General features: G+C 43.3%; 1 protein-coding gene across 1 annotated transcript in view; it reads left to right on the top strand.

Annotated features, from left to right (window-relative positions):
• The first annotated feature begins 15,085 nt into the window (after positions 1-15,085).
• PARVA (parvin alpha) overlaps positions 15,086-18,901 on the top strand; it is a 151,628-nt gene continuing 147,812 nt past the window's right edge. The window contains exon 1 of the mRNA XM_054586093.1: positions 15,086-15,352. Within this exon, the coding sequence (XP_054442068.1) occupies positions 15,217-15,352 (136 nt within the window). The 5' untranslated portion in view covers positions 15,086-15,216. The remainder of the gene's footprint in view (positions 15,353-18,901) is intronic.

The raw sequence follows: 18,901 nt of genomic DNA, 5'->3' as shown, positions 1-18,901 counted from the left end.
GTTTAATAGAACATTTGAGCCTTAATTTTATTAAAAAAGAAAGGAAATAAAAGTTTAACTTTATACCAGCAGGATCATTAGTTTTCACCAAGTACTGTTGGCTTAGAAAAGCTTTTTATTCTCAGAGTACTGTCCTTACAGCCTCTGGAACATACTGGGAAGCATTTTTTAGAAAAGGAATAATTTTTAAATAACTGTTGGAAATGGCAAACAGGGAAACTCTTCCATTTGTTGATAAAACACGGGAGAGGTTGGTGCTGCTATAACAATGAACACATTAGTGATCCCGGGAAAGGGGTATGTCCCAGCGGTGGTCTTCTTAGGTCCAGAACAGAGGTGACTGAGAGACGCTGCAGGGGTTGCCCAGGAACCCACGGGACAAGGACAAAACCACTTCTGACTTGAAGGTGAAGCTGAGTGCGGTGGCCCCACTTACCAGATCCCAAACTGGGTCATGGATTGTTTTTTTAAATGACATTTTCAATGTACAGAAAAGCTGGGAGATGGACTTCATGCACTGATGTGGAATTCCTGGGATATTTTGATAGTTTATATGGAACCAAAGAAAAGATTTCAAATGGGAATCTGTTGTCATAAAGTATTTGATTGTTTTCCCTTAATGGGATTCTTTGAAGATTCAGGCTGTCATTGATGAGAGACAGACTGAAGAACCCTTTGCTGTTGTATGTTTGGCCTCTCTCATTTCTCCAAGAGTTTAAATGTGTTTTTAGACAAAAGGTGCTTTGCAAAAGTTGATTCTGACCAAAAACCTAACTTTCCTCATTATAAGCTGACCCATGAATCACTTCTGTCTGAGGCTGTTGTCTGTGTTCACCAACCTGGCCAGCTGACAAGCCAGAAATTAGAAGTGTAACTGGATTTCCTGAATCAGCCAATGTTTTGGGTATTATTAAAACACAATCTTTCCATGGTATATCAAGTCCCTCGGCTGTGGGCTTTTTTCCCTTCTTTCCTTCCTTCCTTCCTTCCTTCTTCTCTCCCTCCCTTCCTTCCTTTCAGTTTCCTTCCCTTCGTTCCTCCCTTCCTCCCTTCCTTCCTCCCTTCCTTTTTCTATCTTTGTTTTAAGAATTAAGTCTTTTAGTGCCTGAATTCTATTATTAGGAGATATGTATAGGCATCTATCTATCTATCTATCTATCTATCTACCTACCTACCTATCTATAAAAACTATGTCCCTTATGGCTATTCATCTATTTTTATTTATTTGCTGGAAATCACTATTATGGTTTCCTTATAATTCTGGTTTTCCTGTTATGTAATTTGAGGAAGACCTATAAATCACTAAGATGTTGGTATATAAGCTATTTAATATACAAATAACTCAGATGTCGAGGGCAGCAAGTTGTATAGTATTAAATATTTATGAAGATAGACTAATATTTTCAGCCACCAAGCATTTGGAGGTGAGACTATGGATGTGCAGGAATATTAATTCAATTTAAGAGGAGGGTATATAACTTCAGTTTTCATTCTAGAATATGTAGAAATATTTAAGCCTGGTCTTTTTGGTCAATTATATAAAAGTGCATTATTGGATGCTTGCATATATTTAACAGATGATGCTCAGATGTGTAATGTCTAGGTTTTTGTGGAAAATAATTAATTGACATTTATTTTAATTTGTTCTATTCCCATCTAAAAGAAAGATTCTCCCAAGAAGGCCAAGAAAGAAGGGAATTCTTGGCCCTGGTATTCTGTTAATATATGAAAGAAGCAATTTGTTCACTTTTTCTTTCAAAGACTCTGTTTTGTGGTTTAAGACTATGTCTTATCTGGCCAAGTTAAAACATAAATCTCATACTTAATAGCCTTCTACTTACACTGGCTTTTAGTTTAAACCAGTACGTAAAAACTATTTCAATGATCATTTCCAAAAGGACACAAATATTGTGGCTGTTAAAGTATTTTAAATGATTCCATTCCTTATTCACAACAGAGAATGTTCTTAGACCATCAAATGTATAATATTATACATTTTGAAGACAGTTTCTTTGTATGCAATATGAGTAAGATTATGATGAAAACAGACACAGCCTTCACTGTCCCTTAAAAAAACATTTGTGATCAAGGCTGAGCAATTTAGGTCTTTGAATGAGACATAAAACTCAGCCTCAGGTCATATTTCATAGTCTTACACAGCTTCTAAGTTAAACTAAAGGACTCATGATAGTCTTAAGTTCAGAATTTTGCGTAAGTTAGACCAAGAGAACAGTTCTTCAACTTGCTCTCCCAAACCATTCATTCATTTATTTGTTTAATAAACATTCTCCAACACAAATACCCATGGGATTCTGTAGCCTTGCGCCAGGTGCTGGGATACAGAAATAATATTACCTCTCCACTCTGCCCACCAAAAAACAAAAAAACCAAAAAGATAAACAAATACCATTCCCAAATAAATACAAAGATAAAGAACTATTTTTTATTATAAGCATCAACCTAATCTACTCACATGTATCTTAAGCATAAAGACTTACAGCCCTAACTATTGTAATTGTCCTTTGGCAACAGAAACACAAATAAGTTCGTGTTTCTAAAACTGTAAAAAATATCAGGTTGTACTGTTTCATTTAAATCTTGATTTGACTGTGTTAGGCTGCTTGGAATCAATCAATGCTGAGATGCAGCATGTTAATTGCAACTGAGAAAGGAAGTGGCAGGTGTTTCCAACTCTGATGAGCTGCAATGAAATTGATGTTTTCTGCATTCTGGAGGCCGATGACAATTCAGCAATGCCTGTCTTCACAGGAAGCAGATTTACAGGCTTTATCTTCCAAACTGGAAATGGCAGCCAGGCCCACCCAGGTGGTTGATCAGAGAGCTCCCGCAGCACGGCAGCGGTGGCAGGGGGCAGCCTGGGCTGCCGCAGGAACAGAGAGAGTGGCAGCCGTTGGATGTGGTGAGCTCCAGTGCAGGAGTTTATTGTAATAAGAAGGTTCACGTACAGAGGAGCGTGTACTATTTCACCTACTGTTTATCTTCTAACCTCACTGCTGAGTAGCTCATAAAAGATTAATTTGCTCCCACAATTGGGTACTATTCGTATGGATTGAAATGGGTTCCATGTGCACTGCTATAAATACTGAAATGAACCAAAAATAAATGGTTTTGTGTCTAAGGAATTGAAACATTTTCATGCGGGCCTGGTCTGGCACCTCTGAGGGCAGTGTTCATTTCATTTCTTTCTTTTCAATGAAAGGCCCTGGGCAGAGCTTTGATTTCGCGTGGGAGTCTGAGTTAACGTTGGACGCTCTACTCCCACTGGGGCACCTGGAAAGACTTACCTGACCAGAAAATTAGATTCAAATGGAGGAGGAATGAAGAAGGCTCACTTCAGGCGTATTCTCTCAACAAAGAAAGCTATTCTCAGAGCTGGGGAGGAGGAGAGATGGGGCTTAGCCTAGTGCCACCTCCTGTTTCTCTTACCTTCTTACCTGGGGTAGCCTGGTTTTGTATTTCATTCCCTCAACAGGAATGCTCCATTCTGCACAGAACTGGCCTCTTCCTTCAACTCACTCTTTAAGGACTGAGTTGTTGTTGTTGTTTTGTTCTTAATCCCAGTGCGTACAAATTCAGGACATGTGAGCGCGTAATACACCGGAATGGCCACATCAGGTTAACGGAGTAGTCGGTCTCCATCGTTTCACAGTGTGTCCCCCCACTGTTTGAAAGCTTTTGTCTGCTGATAGAATACTTGAAATGATTTATTTTTTTCCACTGAACTTCCAACCAAAAGTAAACAGAACTGCAGAGGAGAGCTCCTGTTTTGCAAACGCTAACATGCCCAGGGAAAAGCGCCAAGGAAGGGCCAGCCGTCTACGATGGCGCTCTGTGAGTTTTCCTTGTGCCCCTTCTGGAGGCTCCTGTGCCCTCCCCCTGCTCCCAGAGCCGCAGACTCTCGGCCTTTCGCTGACCTGTTCACTGTGACTCACCATCCCTCAGCCTTCAGGGCACATGTGGTAATTTCATGTTCACCTCCTCTCCCAGCTCATATCTAAAAACAAAAAAGGGAAAACCAATGCTGTTTTGGCTCCGGTGGGCAGCCCCCTGATGATGGTAATGGATCCTCTGAATTCAGCTCGCCTCCCCTGCCAGGTGCTGTCCTAAGCTCTGTACGTACATCATGCCTGTTAATCCTGAAAGCAAAATCCTTAAGATCAACATTACCCCATTTTGAGATGATAAGATCAAGACACAGAGGCTCAGGAGCTTAGCTGGTCATCCAGATACAGAGAAGTGAAGCTGCGGCTGGACCCAGACGTTGGCTTCCAGAGCCCGGGCCTTTGGCCACCATGCTGTATGGTCTCATTGTGTCTCCACCTGGATTGGGGCCTTGTGCTTACCTGTTCCTTCCCTTCTTGTCCTAGATCGGTTCCCATAGCCACCCTCCCCCAACACCCCAGTGCCGAGCCCTATGCAGAGGAAACCCGAAGCTGCCACTTTGCAGTATTTTGTGTTACCTTCTGTGCTGCCTCTTATATACTGCAATGTGAAAACGATTCTCTAGAACAGGTAAATCACCAAACCTCCCCCCATCCCCAAAATCTTTCAATAAACATAACACTCTAGGAAGGTGTTCCCTGTTTATCCGGAGTGACCAGGTACCCCGATACATTCCCCGATACATTGCCATGGACCCCCCAGGACATGTTTTTCCCCTCAAATGGAGAAGCATGGCAATACATAATCAAGTCCCCTTTCCCCAGGGTAGGGAACCAAGAGCACAGGGCCAAGGGGATGGGAGAGGAAATATGTGATTTGAAAACAAATTAGTAGCTTAAGAAAAAAAATCAACTCGTTAATCATTCTAAACACAGTAAACTGGGCTAAGAGTCACTAGTTCAGGGCCTTTATTCCAGCTCTGCCACTACTCACGGGCTAATAGTGAACAATTCTGCTGTGCCCCAGTGCCTTTAGCTGTGAAGTGGGGCCCACCCTCCCTCCCTCCTCCTCCTCCCTCCCCTCCACCTTTCTCACAGGTTCCTTGAAAGAGTTAGTCTGCTGTACATGGGCTCCAATTTAAAAATGGAACTGGCTGGAACATAACTGTGTAGTTGGAATGACCACAGTGAATCTTAAACTTCAAATTCCAACAGCAGAAACAGAAAAAAGAAAATCACTCCCAATCTCAGCAGAATGGGTAGCAATGGGAAGTTTCCACAGGAGGAAATGTAACCAATAAACTGGACCGGGAAACATACTTCTCAGAGCACTGTCACCTCCCTTTTGGGACTCTCTCTGAACTGGTCTCTGCTGACCAAGTGTCCAGTCTTCTGCAGACCCCTTTAGTCAGTGGTTCTTCAAGTTCACCCTGAGGACCCCATCTGGCCCTGGTGGTTTGGTTGCAACTCGTTAGATGTAATACTTCTGACCTTCCTCCCTAAAGGAAAACATTGGAAGTAGGAATCACCTTAATACCTTCTCCAGCAAAGATGGAAGCAAGACTCTTGCCCCTCTGGGCCATACAAATTTGGAGGTGGGTATGGGTGGAAGGTTGGTTACAACGGTAACAAAGATCTTTCACACTGGTCTGGGAAGGGAGGAGACAGGCCTTGGAAGGAATGTCAGCAGGCTATGACATGGACCACTTGCCAGCAGAGTCAGTGGGACCCCAGGTACCCTTGGCTGGCTGGGTCTGAAGTGGCTGACTGTTGTGGGGAAGCCCCATTGGAGTGCCGCGCGGGGCGCTCCTGGATCTGAGAGTTACTGTCCGGAGCCAGCTGAGGAAGGAGCGGGGGACTCTGAATCCCGCAGAGCCTGTCCCGGGGTTGTCACGGATCAGGGGAATAAACACGAGTTGTCGCAACCACTTCTCTTTGCCAGGAGAGGGGACATGGCTCTTTCCTCTAGTGGGGAAGGCCCCAAGCCCACATGTCCCAAAGCTCTTATTGAGAACCACATGCGCAGGGGTATACAGCAAAGCTCACCAATGTCAAAAGGCTATGTTTACAGAAAACAAATAGAGATCATAGTTAACAATTGAAGAAACACAAGAGATCTGCCTCAGGTCAGGATCTATGAATAATGTAAATCTCCTTTCCAGTACGAGGTTGTTATACAGCTTTTGAGGGAAGAACAAAGCATGCTTCGAGGAATTTATTTCTAGACCTGATTGTCCCCAGGAACCGCCTGATTCAGTTTAGGGCTGTACCTGCCTTTAGTATTGTTTCAAGCCTGAGCCAGGTGGGTGGGGCAGAGCCACCACGAAATAAGGAGACTTCTTTCAGATAGAATGAGGACTCTGACCATGTACAAGCGAGGGGTGTGGGCCTTTTTGCCCTTTCTCCATGTCCCCCAAGTCCTTGTCCCTCTGCCCGTACCAACCAATGTCTGTCTTAGGTCGTCTCTCCTTGCAAGAGAACTTACACGTCATCGACAGCCAATCATCACAGGGCCAAGCAGGGTGACAGGAGGGAGGCAAGGGCAGCCCCTGCCAGGGAGACAGGTTTCGTCTCCTCAGTGGCCTGTTCTCCCAAGCCCTCCTTAATTAGCTCCAGCCTTGGGGCCCTCTAGCCTGTCGGCAAGGCTACAGTCTCTGAAACCAGGTGGGACGGTTCCCAACAGCTGACAACTCCTTTCTATCCTTAAAAGCTTTGTCCCTGACGCTGTTCTCTGGAGTATTCTTCATTCCTCTGCTCGATGACTTTAGTTAGGAACCACTGAGCTTAGAGTTTCACATTTGTATGTAGTTTCCACTCAGCTCTCATGCCCAGGTGAGGAAACCCTCCAGCTAATGTCTACAGTTTGTTGCTGGACTTCTGAAGGATAGGTAAGCAGGCCACCTGTCTCAAAGAACTTGGCTGATTCAGAGACCGTTTGAGTGGCATGATCCTGTGCAATCTTCAAAAACATCCCCGCCCTTAGTCCACCATGTCATAAGGCTGAGGTTGTTCAACTTGCCCCTACCCCGATGCCTCCTCTGCCCACTCCTGCCTTCTGGGTACCTTAGTTGGGCAAGCAGGGCTCCTGAAGGATGGGCCCACTGGCAGCCTGGCCTTCCAAGGCCACCACTAATATCCCAGAGTTCCCAAGCAGGGGAGTGCAATGAGGATTCCCACTTAAGACTCTCACTCCAGAGCCATTTCATCTCTCACACATTCTTCCCATCCTGAGAAGCACACCATGCTTCCTGTCATCCAAGAGACCCCCAAGAGGCTCTGGCTGGCTTTTCTCCGTCCCCCGACCCCATTGCTGCTTTGACGTGATTAAACAATCTCCAAGTATTGATTGGGATCCAGACCCTTTGTAAAAGCTTCTTCATAACCTGCAGGAGCTCCTGTTTTGTTCCTTAGGTGATGTATTCATTTCCGGGGCAGCTGTCAAAAAGTACCACAAACTAGATGGCTTAAAACAAAAGAAATTTATTGTCTCATGATTTCTGAGGCTAGACGTCCAAAACAAAGGTGTCCGCTGGGCACCACTTCTTTCCCGGCCCCTAGAGGAGGGTAGTTGCCTCCTCCAGCTTCTGGTAGCCCCAGGCATTCCTATTGCTCCAGTGGCCACCATCTTTCTCCATGTATATCTGCGCCCAAATTTCCCTGTTCTCTTAAGGATACTGGTCCCACTGGATTTGGTGCCTATCCTCTCCAGTATGACTTAATATGCTATTTTAACATAACTAATTATATCTGCAATGACCCTATTTCTAAATAAGGTCACATCCTGAGAGGTTCTGGGGGTTAGGGCGTCAACATATGTTTTTTAAGGGGACACGGTTCAACTCATAACAGATGGTATGCACATTTGGAAATGTGACTTTTCCCCATGAAAGCCTCTTCCAGTTTGAGTTTTACCTTAATTTGATTTGAAATGCTTGGTTTACGTCTATCCTGGGTTTTAAAGAAAAAAGTAACACAGCAATATTAAAAGAAAACAGAATACAAAAAATAAGTAAGACTGATACAAATGCAATTTATGAAATCTATCTGAATGGAGCACATAGACTCCAATTTTCTCTCCATTATTGTAGTAGTTAGAGTTACTCTCAGTATTGTTTTAATGGTTCCTCTAGAGGTTACAGTTTGATTCCTTGATTTATCAAAGTCTAATAGAAATTGTTACTTTTACTTCTTTCCAGACAATGTCATAGAACACTTAACTCCCCTTCCCAATTTAAACACTTTTGTGTTTGTGTATTTTAACTTGATTTATATATTTGTTAACCCTCTAAGACATTATTATTGTTACTTTATACAGTTAAATTTCTTTAGATATAACCATATATTTGCCCTTTTATTTGTGTTGTACTCTTTCCTGTGTCACCAAGCTCCCATCTGGAAGGATTTTCCTTCTGCCATACCCTTCAGTATTTTTTTTTTTTTAACTAAAAATGCCTTTATTTTCTCTATTAGAGTGGAGTCTTTTGGAGTCCCAAATCAAAGCAAGGGGAGCTTACCAGATACCCCCAGCTTGAAGGCACCTGGACTTGCGTGTACTTATCTCTGTGAGGTGGGCAATTGATCAGTGCTGTCTGTCTGCTTCTCAGCAGCCTCTTCTGAAAGTGGCAGATACCCTACAGGTGGGTAAAGTAGTCCCAATGACAGCTCACCTCTCTGGGGTTCCTCCTTCTCCAGGATCTTGGCCTTGCCAGTTTCATTAGCTTTCCCGTGCTCTCAAGCAGATTTATTTTTGACAGTGTCCAGCTTTTCCAAATGTTTTCTGTGGGAGGGTTGGCCTGTATTGCATAGTGTAACAATACAAGCAGCCAAATAGTCATTTTCCATCTATCTGTTAGGAAGACTTCCAGAAGCAATCACATCACACGTTGCTTGCATCCTATTTGTCAAAGTTGGATCACACAACTGCATCTAGCTGGAAAATATTGTCTTTATTCTGAGGGACTGCAATCCTAGCTGAAAAGTGTGGGTTCTATGGATATTTGAGAGAACAGATTCTAGGGGCTGTAGTATTAGTTTCTCAGTTACTGGCTGTTCATATGCTCTAAAGAAAGTTTATGATTTAAACTCCTTGAGTTTCAAGTTACTCATCTGTGAAATGGAGATAATGATAATATTATTTATGAGTCTCAAGCGAGAAACTATTACCAAACATTTATTGAGGTAAGGGTTGTTCTCTGCTAGGCACTGAGCTGTGTAGTTTGTTTCCACTAATTTCTTGGTCCTCCCAAGAATCTTATGATGAGAAAACTTAGGCACAAACAGCTTAACTTGCACATGATTATAAAGATACTTGGCTGCAGAATGGTGACTTGAACTCCAAACCTTCTCTACTGCATGATCCTGACTTGTAAATCACAAAGCCCTGTCTGTTGGAACTGCTGAGGGAAGATGACAGGGGACCAGGATTGGAACAATGCTGGATGGCTGAGGGCAGCGCGTGTTTTATTGATAGGAAAAATGGGAAAAAAGAAAGAAAAGGAAAATCGTCTTCCAAGGGCAGGTCTGGGAACAGAATTGGCCTAGTTTGGGAACTGTGGATTTTTGAGCGATGTGGGCCACCCAGGGAGTTAGAGAAGGAGACTGTGGAGATAAAAGGGACCCTGCAGAGTATGTAGTCCCACGGCTTTCATTTAAAAAATTAATCTGTTTTGTGATACATTTATACATTTTTATTGAAGTACAATATACGTACAGGAAATTGCTCAAATTATTAAGTGCACACTCTGAATTTTCAGTACACCCGCGGAACAAGTACCCAGATCAAGAAACAGAACGTGAGCAGCTCCAGTAGCTTCCCTCCTGCCCCCCCGCCCCCCAACCCCCCACCACCCGTCTGCTCCCTTCTCCTCGCTGCCCCTCCAAGGCTACTCATTATCTCGTTATCCTGACTTCTAACATCAGAGTCTTGTTTTGCCTGTCTGAACTTTCTGTGAATATAATGACAGAGTATATGTTCTTCTTGTCTGATTTTTTTCACTCAACACGTTATTTTGTGAGATACATTCTTATTGCTGCTTGTAGTTACAAACTCTTCATTCTCATCACTGTGTAATATTCCATTGTGTGACTATTACATTTTATTTATTAATTTAACTGTTACTAGACATTTGAATGGTGCTGCTATGAACTTTCTAGAATGTATATCTGGGTGTACAGTTGTACATATTTTTGTTGGGTGAAGCCTAGATTGTAATTGTTGATCATGTGGTACTGTCTTGGCTTTGCCTTACTGATGATGGCAATGAAAGTACAGGAAGGTCAGAGATTTATCCAAGGTCACCCAGCTCCTGAGCCGGGACTGGAATCCAGGGTTATTCTTTCCTGGTGCAGTTTGTCTGGGCCTTGATCTTAAGGACAGACTGATCTAGAGATGCAGCAGATCTCATGTAACACACATTTAACTTATGAGATGTTCTTACCTTTAAGCCTTGGGTAAGATGAGACTAATGACCAAGTACGAGAGGGGCTGCTGATTACTGGGGCTATAGCTGTAAATACCTGTATAGATTGGAGAAAGTCGGGGCAGGGTCTTTGCTGCCTCTTATTAAAGAACAGTATGCGATGTTTGTTTCTGATTAAACTCGATTTCAACTCAGTCTACTTCAGGATCAGGTCCTATGCAAGGTGCTTTCCTATATATTATCTCATTTAATCTTCTGACTAAAAACCAGATCACTTCATATCCATAAGGACTCTAAAAGCATAATATCAATACAAAGTATATAAATTCTGTAAGCAAACTGGAGCAATTTAGAACAATGTTCTTCAAGCAATCTATGGTAAAGGATCAATCCACTATAGACCAAATTCACGTTTATCTCATTTGTAAAATTATTATTTGACATTATTACATGTCAAAATTATTAGAAAAATAAGACATGCAAAATAAAAGCTTCCAATTTTTATTAAATTAAATCAATATAAAATTGCATCATTCAATTGCTATAAAAGTTTATAAACACTCTCAGTTTCTGCATTTATATCATTGAGAACCAATAACACAAATTTGCAGATCAAAACTGGTTTTTTGACTACACTTTGAGTACCACCGACTTATACTTTACCACCCATTCCCCCTTGGCCCTTCAAGAGATTAATAATTATCTTATAGGCTGAAAGATTTGAATAACAAAACATCTGTATAATATTGAGACCCGGGAAACCCTTCACCGTCTACATTAATAGGACTTTACCATTCCCCTGTCTTTATCAACATGAATTTAACTATTCTGCAGAACAGATGAAAGATACAAATAGCTTTATATGTTTTTTAAAGATTTTACTTATTTTTAGAAAGAGGGGAAGGGAGTGGGAAAGAGAGAGAGAGAAATATTGATGTGCTAGAGAAACATCGATTGGTTGCCTCTCACACACCCCCAACCTGGGACCTGGCCTGCAACCCAGGAAAGTGCCCTGATGGGGAACAAAACCAGTGACCTTTTGGTTTTCAGGACAACACCCAACCCACTGAGCCACACCAGTCAGGGCACAAATAACTTTATTGTTTTTCTCAAGAACTTCCCTTTAAATCTCATTGAAATGAACATAAAACCCTTAAACTTTTCAATGGACAGTATTAAAAAGACAATTTAATCTCTGAGGCTCTCTGAAAGCCTTGGCTTGTGTCCACTAATCCTGAACTATTTTATCACAATCTTTAGCCAAAATTAACTAAGCACCAACTCATGAAAGACCTGCCTTAAACCAGATTCCAAAACTTTATAAATATCCCTACTTTGCCGCTGCACATCCTCAGCCCAAGGTGCTACTAAGTCTCTGTGACGGCAGGGCTCTCCTTATGGTGGGGTACAACAAACCCAGTTTTGCCTTCTCCACAGCTTATTTTGCTGGTATTTTCTGGGAGCCAGCATCCAACAATAAGGACTTTCCTTTCTTTGTTCCTCCTTTTAGTCTTGCCCAGTTGCTTCCAAACTTTAGTATGCATAAAAATTACCAAAGAGGGCTATGTATGCAAAAGCGTGCATGAGCAATTTAAGAGATCTCCATGTATAATTTTGTCCATGCCATATTTAGGACCTAAGCCCTGCACACAGATATCAGAAATTGGTAAAGAATAGAGAACCATCGAATGCTACAGCTGGAAGTGGTTTTAGGTGCCCAAGCATCAGTTCGTGGATCAAAATCACCTGATTCCTGTTAAAAAACTACCTATCTTTTGGTTTTACCTCAGATGTACTGAATCAGAATTTCTAGAAATGGGGGCACGTGAATGGTTGTAATTAATTTCTTAAGGGATTGTGATGTGCAATCAGGTTTGAGAACCACTATTCTCTTCCACCATTTCATTTTGTATTGGGTTGGCTAAAAAAGTCCCTTTACTTTTTTCTGTAAAAGGTTCCCTTTAGTTTTTTTGTAAAATAAAAGACATATTTCTCATTTTCACCAATAACTTCATTGATTTGCATATTTTGAGTATGTTGGCTATCTCCCTTGTGGTATAACATTGACTGTTCTCCATTAACGTCTCAATTTGATCACTATCAACTTCAACTGGTCTACACAACTGTGGAGCATCATCCAGTGAGAAATCTCCAACATGAAACTTCACAAACCACTTTTGACACATTCCATCAGTCACAGCACCTTCTCCATACGCTGCACAAATCTCTTTTTGCATTTCAGTTGCGTTTTTACCTTCCTTCAAATAGTAAAGCATAATATGCTGAAAATGTTGAATATCTTCTTCCATCTTCAATATTAAAATAGCCACACAAGAATTCACCAACTTCAATGAGTTTTTCAAAAATGCACACCGGTATAACAGCTGTCACAATTCAACCTAACAAAATTGTTTCAAATGCAGTTAAATACAACTAAGCACTACTAGAGCCATTGTCCAGAAAAAAAAATAAACAGACTTTTTGGCCAACCCAACAGATGAAGAAATAGAGACAAAAAAATGGGAGTAAATGTGCTTAAGATCACAGAGCTATTGAGCTGTGTTTCTCATGATCCTTGATGAAGTTCCCAGGGCTGGAGATGTCCTTATGTATCCAATACCCTAAACAAATATGATTAATGATGTAATCAAAACAGAATTCTATTTTGGCTCCTCAACACCTCTTTAAGGTTTATCAGGGTGGTGGTGGGCAGGCGGGGAGGGTTGCCATAATTTTCCCCTGCTCCTGGGTGGAAGTTCTAGCAGTCCTCATGACTCTGCTTTCTATTCGATAAGAGGCACCAGCTAAAGTATAATTTTCCAAAAAGGTACAATTAGGACTTTTCAACAAAGTTAAAATGAATGCACAGTCTGCTGAAATCTATTGACCATTTTGTTCATTACACTTTAGTTCTCAGAAATTGCTGCTTGTTATTGGGTTGGCTAAAAAGTTCGTTTAGTTTCTTTCCGGATGGTGGCTCTAGTAGCACTTAACTGTCTTTAACTTCATTTCAAACAATTTTGTTAGAGTGTATTGCGACAGCTGTCATATCAGCGTGCATTAAAAAAAAAAAACAACCAAAAAAACTTACCAAAATAGATGAATTCTTGTGTCGCTTATTTAATATTGAAGATGGAAAAAAATAAGCAACATTTTCAGCATATTATGCTTTATTATTTCAAGGAAGGTAAAAACATAACTGAAATGCAAAAAGAGATTTGTGCAATGTGTGGAGAAGGACCTGTGACTGATGGAATGTGTCAAAAGTGGTTTGCGAAGTTTCTTGGTAGTATTGGCATCATGGCCAAACAATTCTTTGCGGTGGAGCTGTCTTATGCATTGAAAGATGTTTAGCTTCCACCCACTAGAAGCCAATAGCGGGAGATAGCTGACATACTCAAAATATCCAACTCAATAAAGTTATTAGTGAAAATGAAGAATGTATCTTTTACTTTATAGAAAATACTAAATAGACTTTTTGGCCCACCCAACAGTGTGTTCTCATTTGCTCAAGGTGGATGGTTGTTAAAAACTTCAAGACCATGTCCTCATAAGGACACACAGCTGGTCCTTTGCAGGCAAGTAGGGCCTGGGAAGAGATTCAAGGTCCAGGCAGCTAATTCCCACAGTTTTTCATCATTCAGACCACATGGTTTCTTGAGACTACTACCTTGCTTCATTCTTTTAGTTGTCTATCATCAGGATGTATGTGGCTAAAAATGGATACTCAGTCTTAAGTCTGCATGATCATCACTAACTTCCCAACTTCTGGCAAGTATCTCTAGCTTAGCTCAGATCCTTGATGGAGACCATCTGACTGGCTGCCCTCCAGTAAAGCATTAGCAGTTCTTTGGGTCAGGTCAACCAACTGCTTGGAGGAAACGCACTTGCTAAGGGGCTGCCTGAGTGTGTGTGAGAGAGACAGACGGAGGAGCCCCAGAAAGTAGTCAAGCAAAATAAAATGACCTTTTAAAACATTTCCAGAATGAGTCTTTGAAACATTGTGTCAAGGACCCCCTGGTTATCTCAAGTGAGTCTGGCTGTCACCCTGTTGCTTAGGTGGGATAAGTTTAGGGGATGGATGGGGGAACATTGTCTCACAGGATCCCATGGCCACACCTTCCCATTCAAGTTTATACCAACATTTGAGACTCCCTTTTGCACAAGCCATTAAACTGCTAGAAAAGGGGATGTTGTGGCCCTGTGCTCATGACCTCCAAACTTTTCAGTTTTGGATATGAGGGTGAAGAGGAGGCTGGGGTGCCCAGCTATGGCATAGATATGGATAAGTTGCAGGAACAGTCGGAGTGCCCAACTGGTGGGGTCTAAACACATTTTGGTTAATTCTGTTTCTTTCCACACTCCCTTTTGGACACAAGACATGGGTCTACTAACTGTGCAGGTAGAAAAGCTGTGGAAAAGCAAGCGCCTCACCATACAGCTGAGGCAAGGCACTGGGAGAAAGAGTGAGAGGTGGGTTCCGTTCAGCAGTTACCAAACCCAGGATTTGTGCAAGGACCTGTGCTGGGTGCAGAGTCAGGGGAAAAGAGGCTTTCGGGCCAGAGCACTCGCAGGCTGGAAGGTCACTCACACACATAATCAGATAAGGCTGCACGTCCTGCAAGGGGCAGATTAGGGGGTTTTCTCCCTGCTGGGGCAGTCAAGGGAGCGGGCCTGGCCTGGCCTGGCCAGGGCAAGGGCCCGAGCGCACAGCTCCCTGCAGGGAGGAGGGCGGCGCGAGGGAGGGATAGAGGGAAGGGAAAGGAGAGCGTGAGCTGCCTTAAATGCTTGGAATAATTCCGCTTCCGTTTGGAGAGCCGCAGCCTCAGTCCTGAGCGCCCGCCCAGCACCAGCTCCGCGTCCCCGACCGGTCCGCGGCTGTCCGCTCCACTGCCATGGCCACCTCCCCGCAAAAGTCGCCCTCTGTCCCCAAATCCCCTACTCCTAAGTCACCCCCGTCCCGGAAGAAAGATGACTCCTTCTTGGGGAAACTCGGAGGGACTCTGGCCCGGAGGAAGAAAGCCAAAGAGGGTGAGTGTGGCCAGGCCGCATGGGCGTCAGGGGCCGGGGTCTCGGGCACGGGGCTCCGGCCGGGCGGGAGCGCGCCGCGAAAGCCCGGCGAAGAGAGGGGCGCGGCGACGCGTGCGCGCGCTTCCCGGGAACGTCGTGGCGGGGGCCGGCGCGCCCGGCCGGCCTTGGCCATCGTCCTGCTGGTGGTCTCGCTGGAGCTGCTCTCCAGGGCCTGGCGCCACCGGGGTGGAGAAGCCCGGGCCTGGACCAGGCAACGCCCGCCCTGGGCTGGGGGCCGGGGCCGCGTGGCCAGAGGGCCCCGGACGGCCGACCCGCCAGCCAGGAGGCGGCGTCCTCCTGTAGGCCCCAAATCCCCGCCCTCTACCCGCTCGAATGCTGGCATTTCCCAAGTTTATGCTGAAACTTTTCTGGGCACCGGCACTTTCATTCTTTGCCTTTCGTTCGTCTCTAAAAGCAGGTCGTTTTCTAGACCTGCTGAAGTCTAGTTGCAGCGATGGCCTCTTTGGATCTTGCCTATCCCCACGGCCCAGTGGTGCCCTATTACTGAATACATCAACATCAAATGTTTGTTGAATGAATGAGTGAAAAGCTGGCTTTCCTAGTGGTCGAGTATATTACAAGATAAACTCGAACCCAAAGAGAAAATCGGGATGAGTCGCACACACTTAGGATCATGGCCGTGACCCTTCTGTGAACTCAGGATTTGAGAGCTCTTGCAAAAACCATTTCCTTTTTCCCACTCTGGTGAATTGAAGGGCTTATTTTTTTTCCAGGACAATTTGCCTGTAAAATATTTTCTCTCACTGGCAGATTTCGCTTCCTGGTTTTTCATTGGAGAAATGAGATGACAGTTCTGAAGAAGCTAATGATGTGTAGACAGAAGCTGATTGATTAAATTTTTGTTTTTATAGAATGCTCAGTGTTATGGGAATAACACTGTGATACGGAGATGTAAAAATAAGTTTCATGTTCCTGAATTACCTTAAAGCATAAAAAATAACTTCATTGTTGAGAATGACCCAACTTGACCCGAAGGGCTATACTTCCATTCTTTATCTTAAAGTGAGAAGCAGCAAAACATATCCCCCAAAATGTTTCCCCCAATTTGGTTATTTTGGTAAACCATGGAGTCAGGTGCAGTTGGTAGCAAATCATGAAATCCTGAGTTGGAAAGTCTTCTTCTGGACTACGCCTCTTTTTCCTAATGTATTCCTGAAATGGGCTCTCTAGTTTAAGACTGGGCAAGTCACAATGTGTGGAGCTCATGGCTATCAGGAGAGCTCACGCCAACTCACCTAGCCAATTCTTTAGAAAAGTTACTTCACTGTAAGTGTAAAAGCTTGGTCTCTCTGTATCTCTTGTACTACTGTCTTATTCATGGAGCCAGGAGAATGAGTCTGATGGTGGCCCTTCACTTTTTTTAAGTGGACTTGCCTGTTTCCTGCAGTCTTCCCCTCACCAGGCCAAACATTTTCTGTTCCTATAGGTGGTCCTCATGTACAATATTTTATGGCTTGCTGCCATCCTATCTGTTCTGTTTCACTCAAGGTCCTTGCAGGAAACAGTTCACCTTAGTTGGGATTTTGAAAATAATGTAGGGAAGGGACTATTTACAGAGGAATAGGCAGGGTTAAAGGAATCCAGAGGGATGATGAGGAACCTAGGGGCTAGCAGAAGATAGAGTGAAGTCATGACCACTCCTGGATCCGAAGGGACAGGGGAGCAAACTAGAACCCATTGAGGGCTGGAGCGCTGGAAGGGGGGCTGCCTGACAGAAACTACCACTGTAGAAGGACAGAGCCACAGTCAGAAACACGGAGATGGATGGAGCAGGGAGACATGGTACAAGGGAGACTCTTCGTTTTCCCTCTCTCTCCTTGTCCTGAATCTCTCACTGGTACTTCCAATTGACTGGACTCAGTGGGAAGTCATCAGAGCAAGGGATTCTGGGTGATGTAGGGATCAGCTTCCTTAGGGCACAGAGCAACGCAGAGAAGAGCTCATGGTGGGGGACAATGGAGAATAACTAGCAGACCCTCTCAAAGCGAGCTGCCCAGAAGTCAACAGAGTGCAATAGTAGTCCCGTACAGCCAGCCCTGTGTAGAACGCTGCTGTCACCTCCTTTATTCTAGCATAGACTCCATGTTCTATTAATGCAGCCAAGTCTGCTTTTCCTTATTTTGTCAGCTACATCACGCTGTTATCTTGCATGGAGCTTGTTATCAGCTGAAAGATATTTTTATGTTTGTTTCTCCTAAATCATTCCCTTTCCTATCTCCAATTTACTGAATTGGGTTTTTGAAATCAAGTGCAAGATCTTTTTTAATCCTTCTTATACTTAACTGTTAAGTCATGTTTCCATCATTCAGTCTGTTAGCTAATCCAGGGGGTGTAAATGGGTAAGTTGAAGAGCATCTACTTCTCCTGAAGGAGCCAGCCATCACCCAGCTCCAGCTGCATGCCACCACAAGCCCAGGCAAAGAAGGCAGTGGGGAGTGTCTGAAATGATCTGCCCTTGGTGAGTGTGTGCTGGGTCTTGGTGATCAGTACTTTACCTTGCCAGGGGCCCACTAACCATCACTTCAGTAGTAACGAGGTTGGGTCTTGCTCTGGATCATGCATCACCTCACAGCTCTGTGTCCCTTCTTTCACTTTACCTCTAGTGTTCTAGAACCTCTCATTCTTCATGATTCCTCAAGATCGCTAATGCTGGTCTCTTCACAGATTATTTCAATGCTTTGGCATAGAATTTTCCTGGCCCAGGACCTATCAGTCATTCATTGGATACCTGTTGTGTCCCTCTGTAGGACACAGAGATTGGAAGGACATAACACTTTAGTTAGATGTTTAGGTCAATAATTTTATATAAAAATGTGTCTTCCTATGAATACTTACTAGCTACATCATAGATTGACTATAAGTCTCATAAGAATACATTAAAATTAGTCATCACTCCGGTGTTTTCATAAGGAAAAAAAAATAGCATTAGAGAGGCAAGAGGTAACAGGTTGAAAGCATGGTCTTCGGGACTAGACACTTTTGGGTTTCATTTCTGGTCTAGCTCCTTATTTATTGCAAGGAGTTAGGACAAGTTCATTAATCCCTCAGAACCTCTGTTTCTTGATCTGTAAAATGAAAATAAAAATTTCTTCCTTACATGGAAGTTGTGAGGTTAAATGAGATAGCATGGCCCAAATAATATTAGCTACTAAAACTGACAGCTCGATTTCACATAGTCTTTAAATGTTGAAATAGTCTTTTCACTAGGGACTGCAGGAGATTCTACAGGTTCTGCAAATAGCCTAGTAGCCCATGACTCTATGAAGCCCATGTAAGCACTGTTCTGGTCTCTTTGGAAATTAGGAATCTTTCCTTGAAAGTCAGATCCTCCTGTTTCCAAAATGTCACATTTCAGCGTTTAAAAATATCTGGGCCCCTTTTAGTGAGTTGTAGCTAAGAAGCTTTTGTTTTTCTCTGTGGATCTTCCCTTTGGGGTTCTCAGTCCCCATTTATGCCGTACATGCCCTCCTGTGTGGGTTCTTAGAAAGA

The sequence above is a fragment of the Pteronotus mesoamericanus genome, unplaced genomic scaffold (genome assembly GCF_021234165.1).
Source record: "Pteronotus mesoamericanus isolate MK-2021 breed Mesoamerican mustached bat unplaced genomic scaffold, CSHL_Meso_final contig_90, whole genome shotgun sequence".
In the NCBI taxonomy this organism is placed as follows: Eukaryota; Metazoa; Chordata; class Mammalia; order Chiroptera; family Mormoopidae; genus Pteronotus; species Pteronotus mesoamericanus.
The sequence above is the reverse complement of the archived record's forward strand: the minus strand, read 5'-3'. Positions and strand labels throughout refer to the sequence as shown.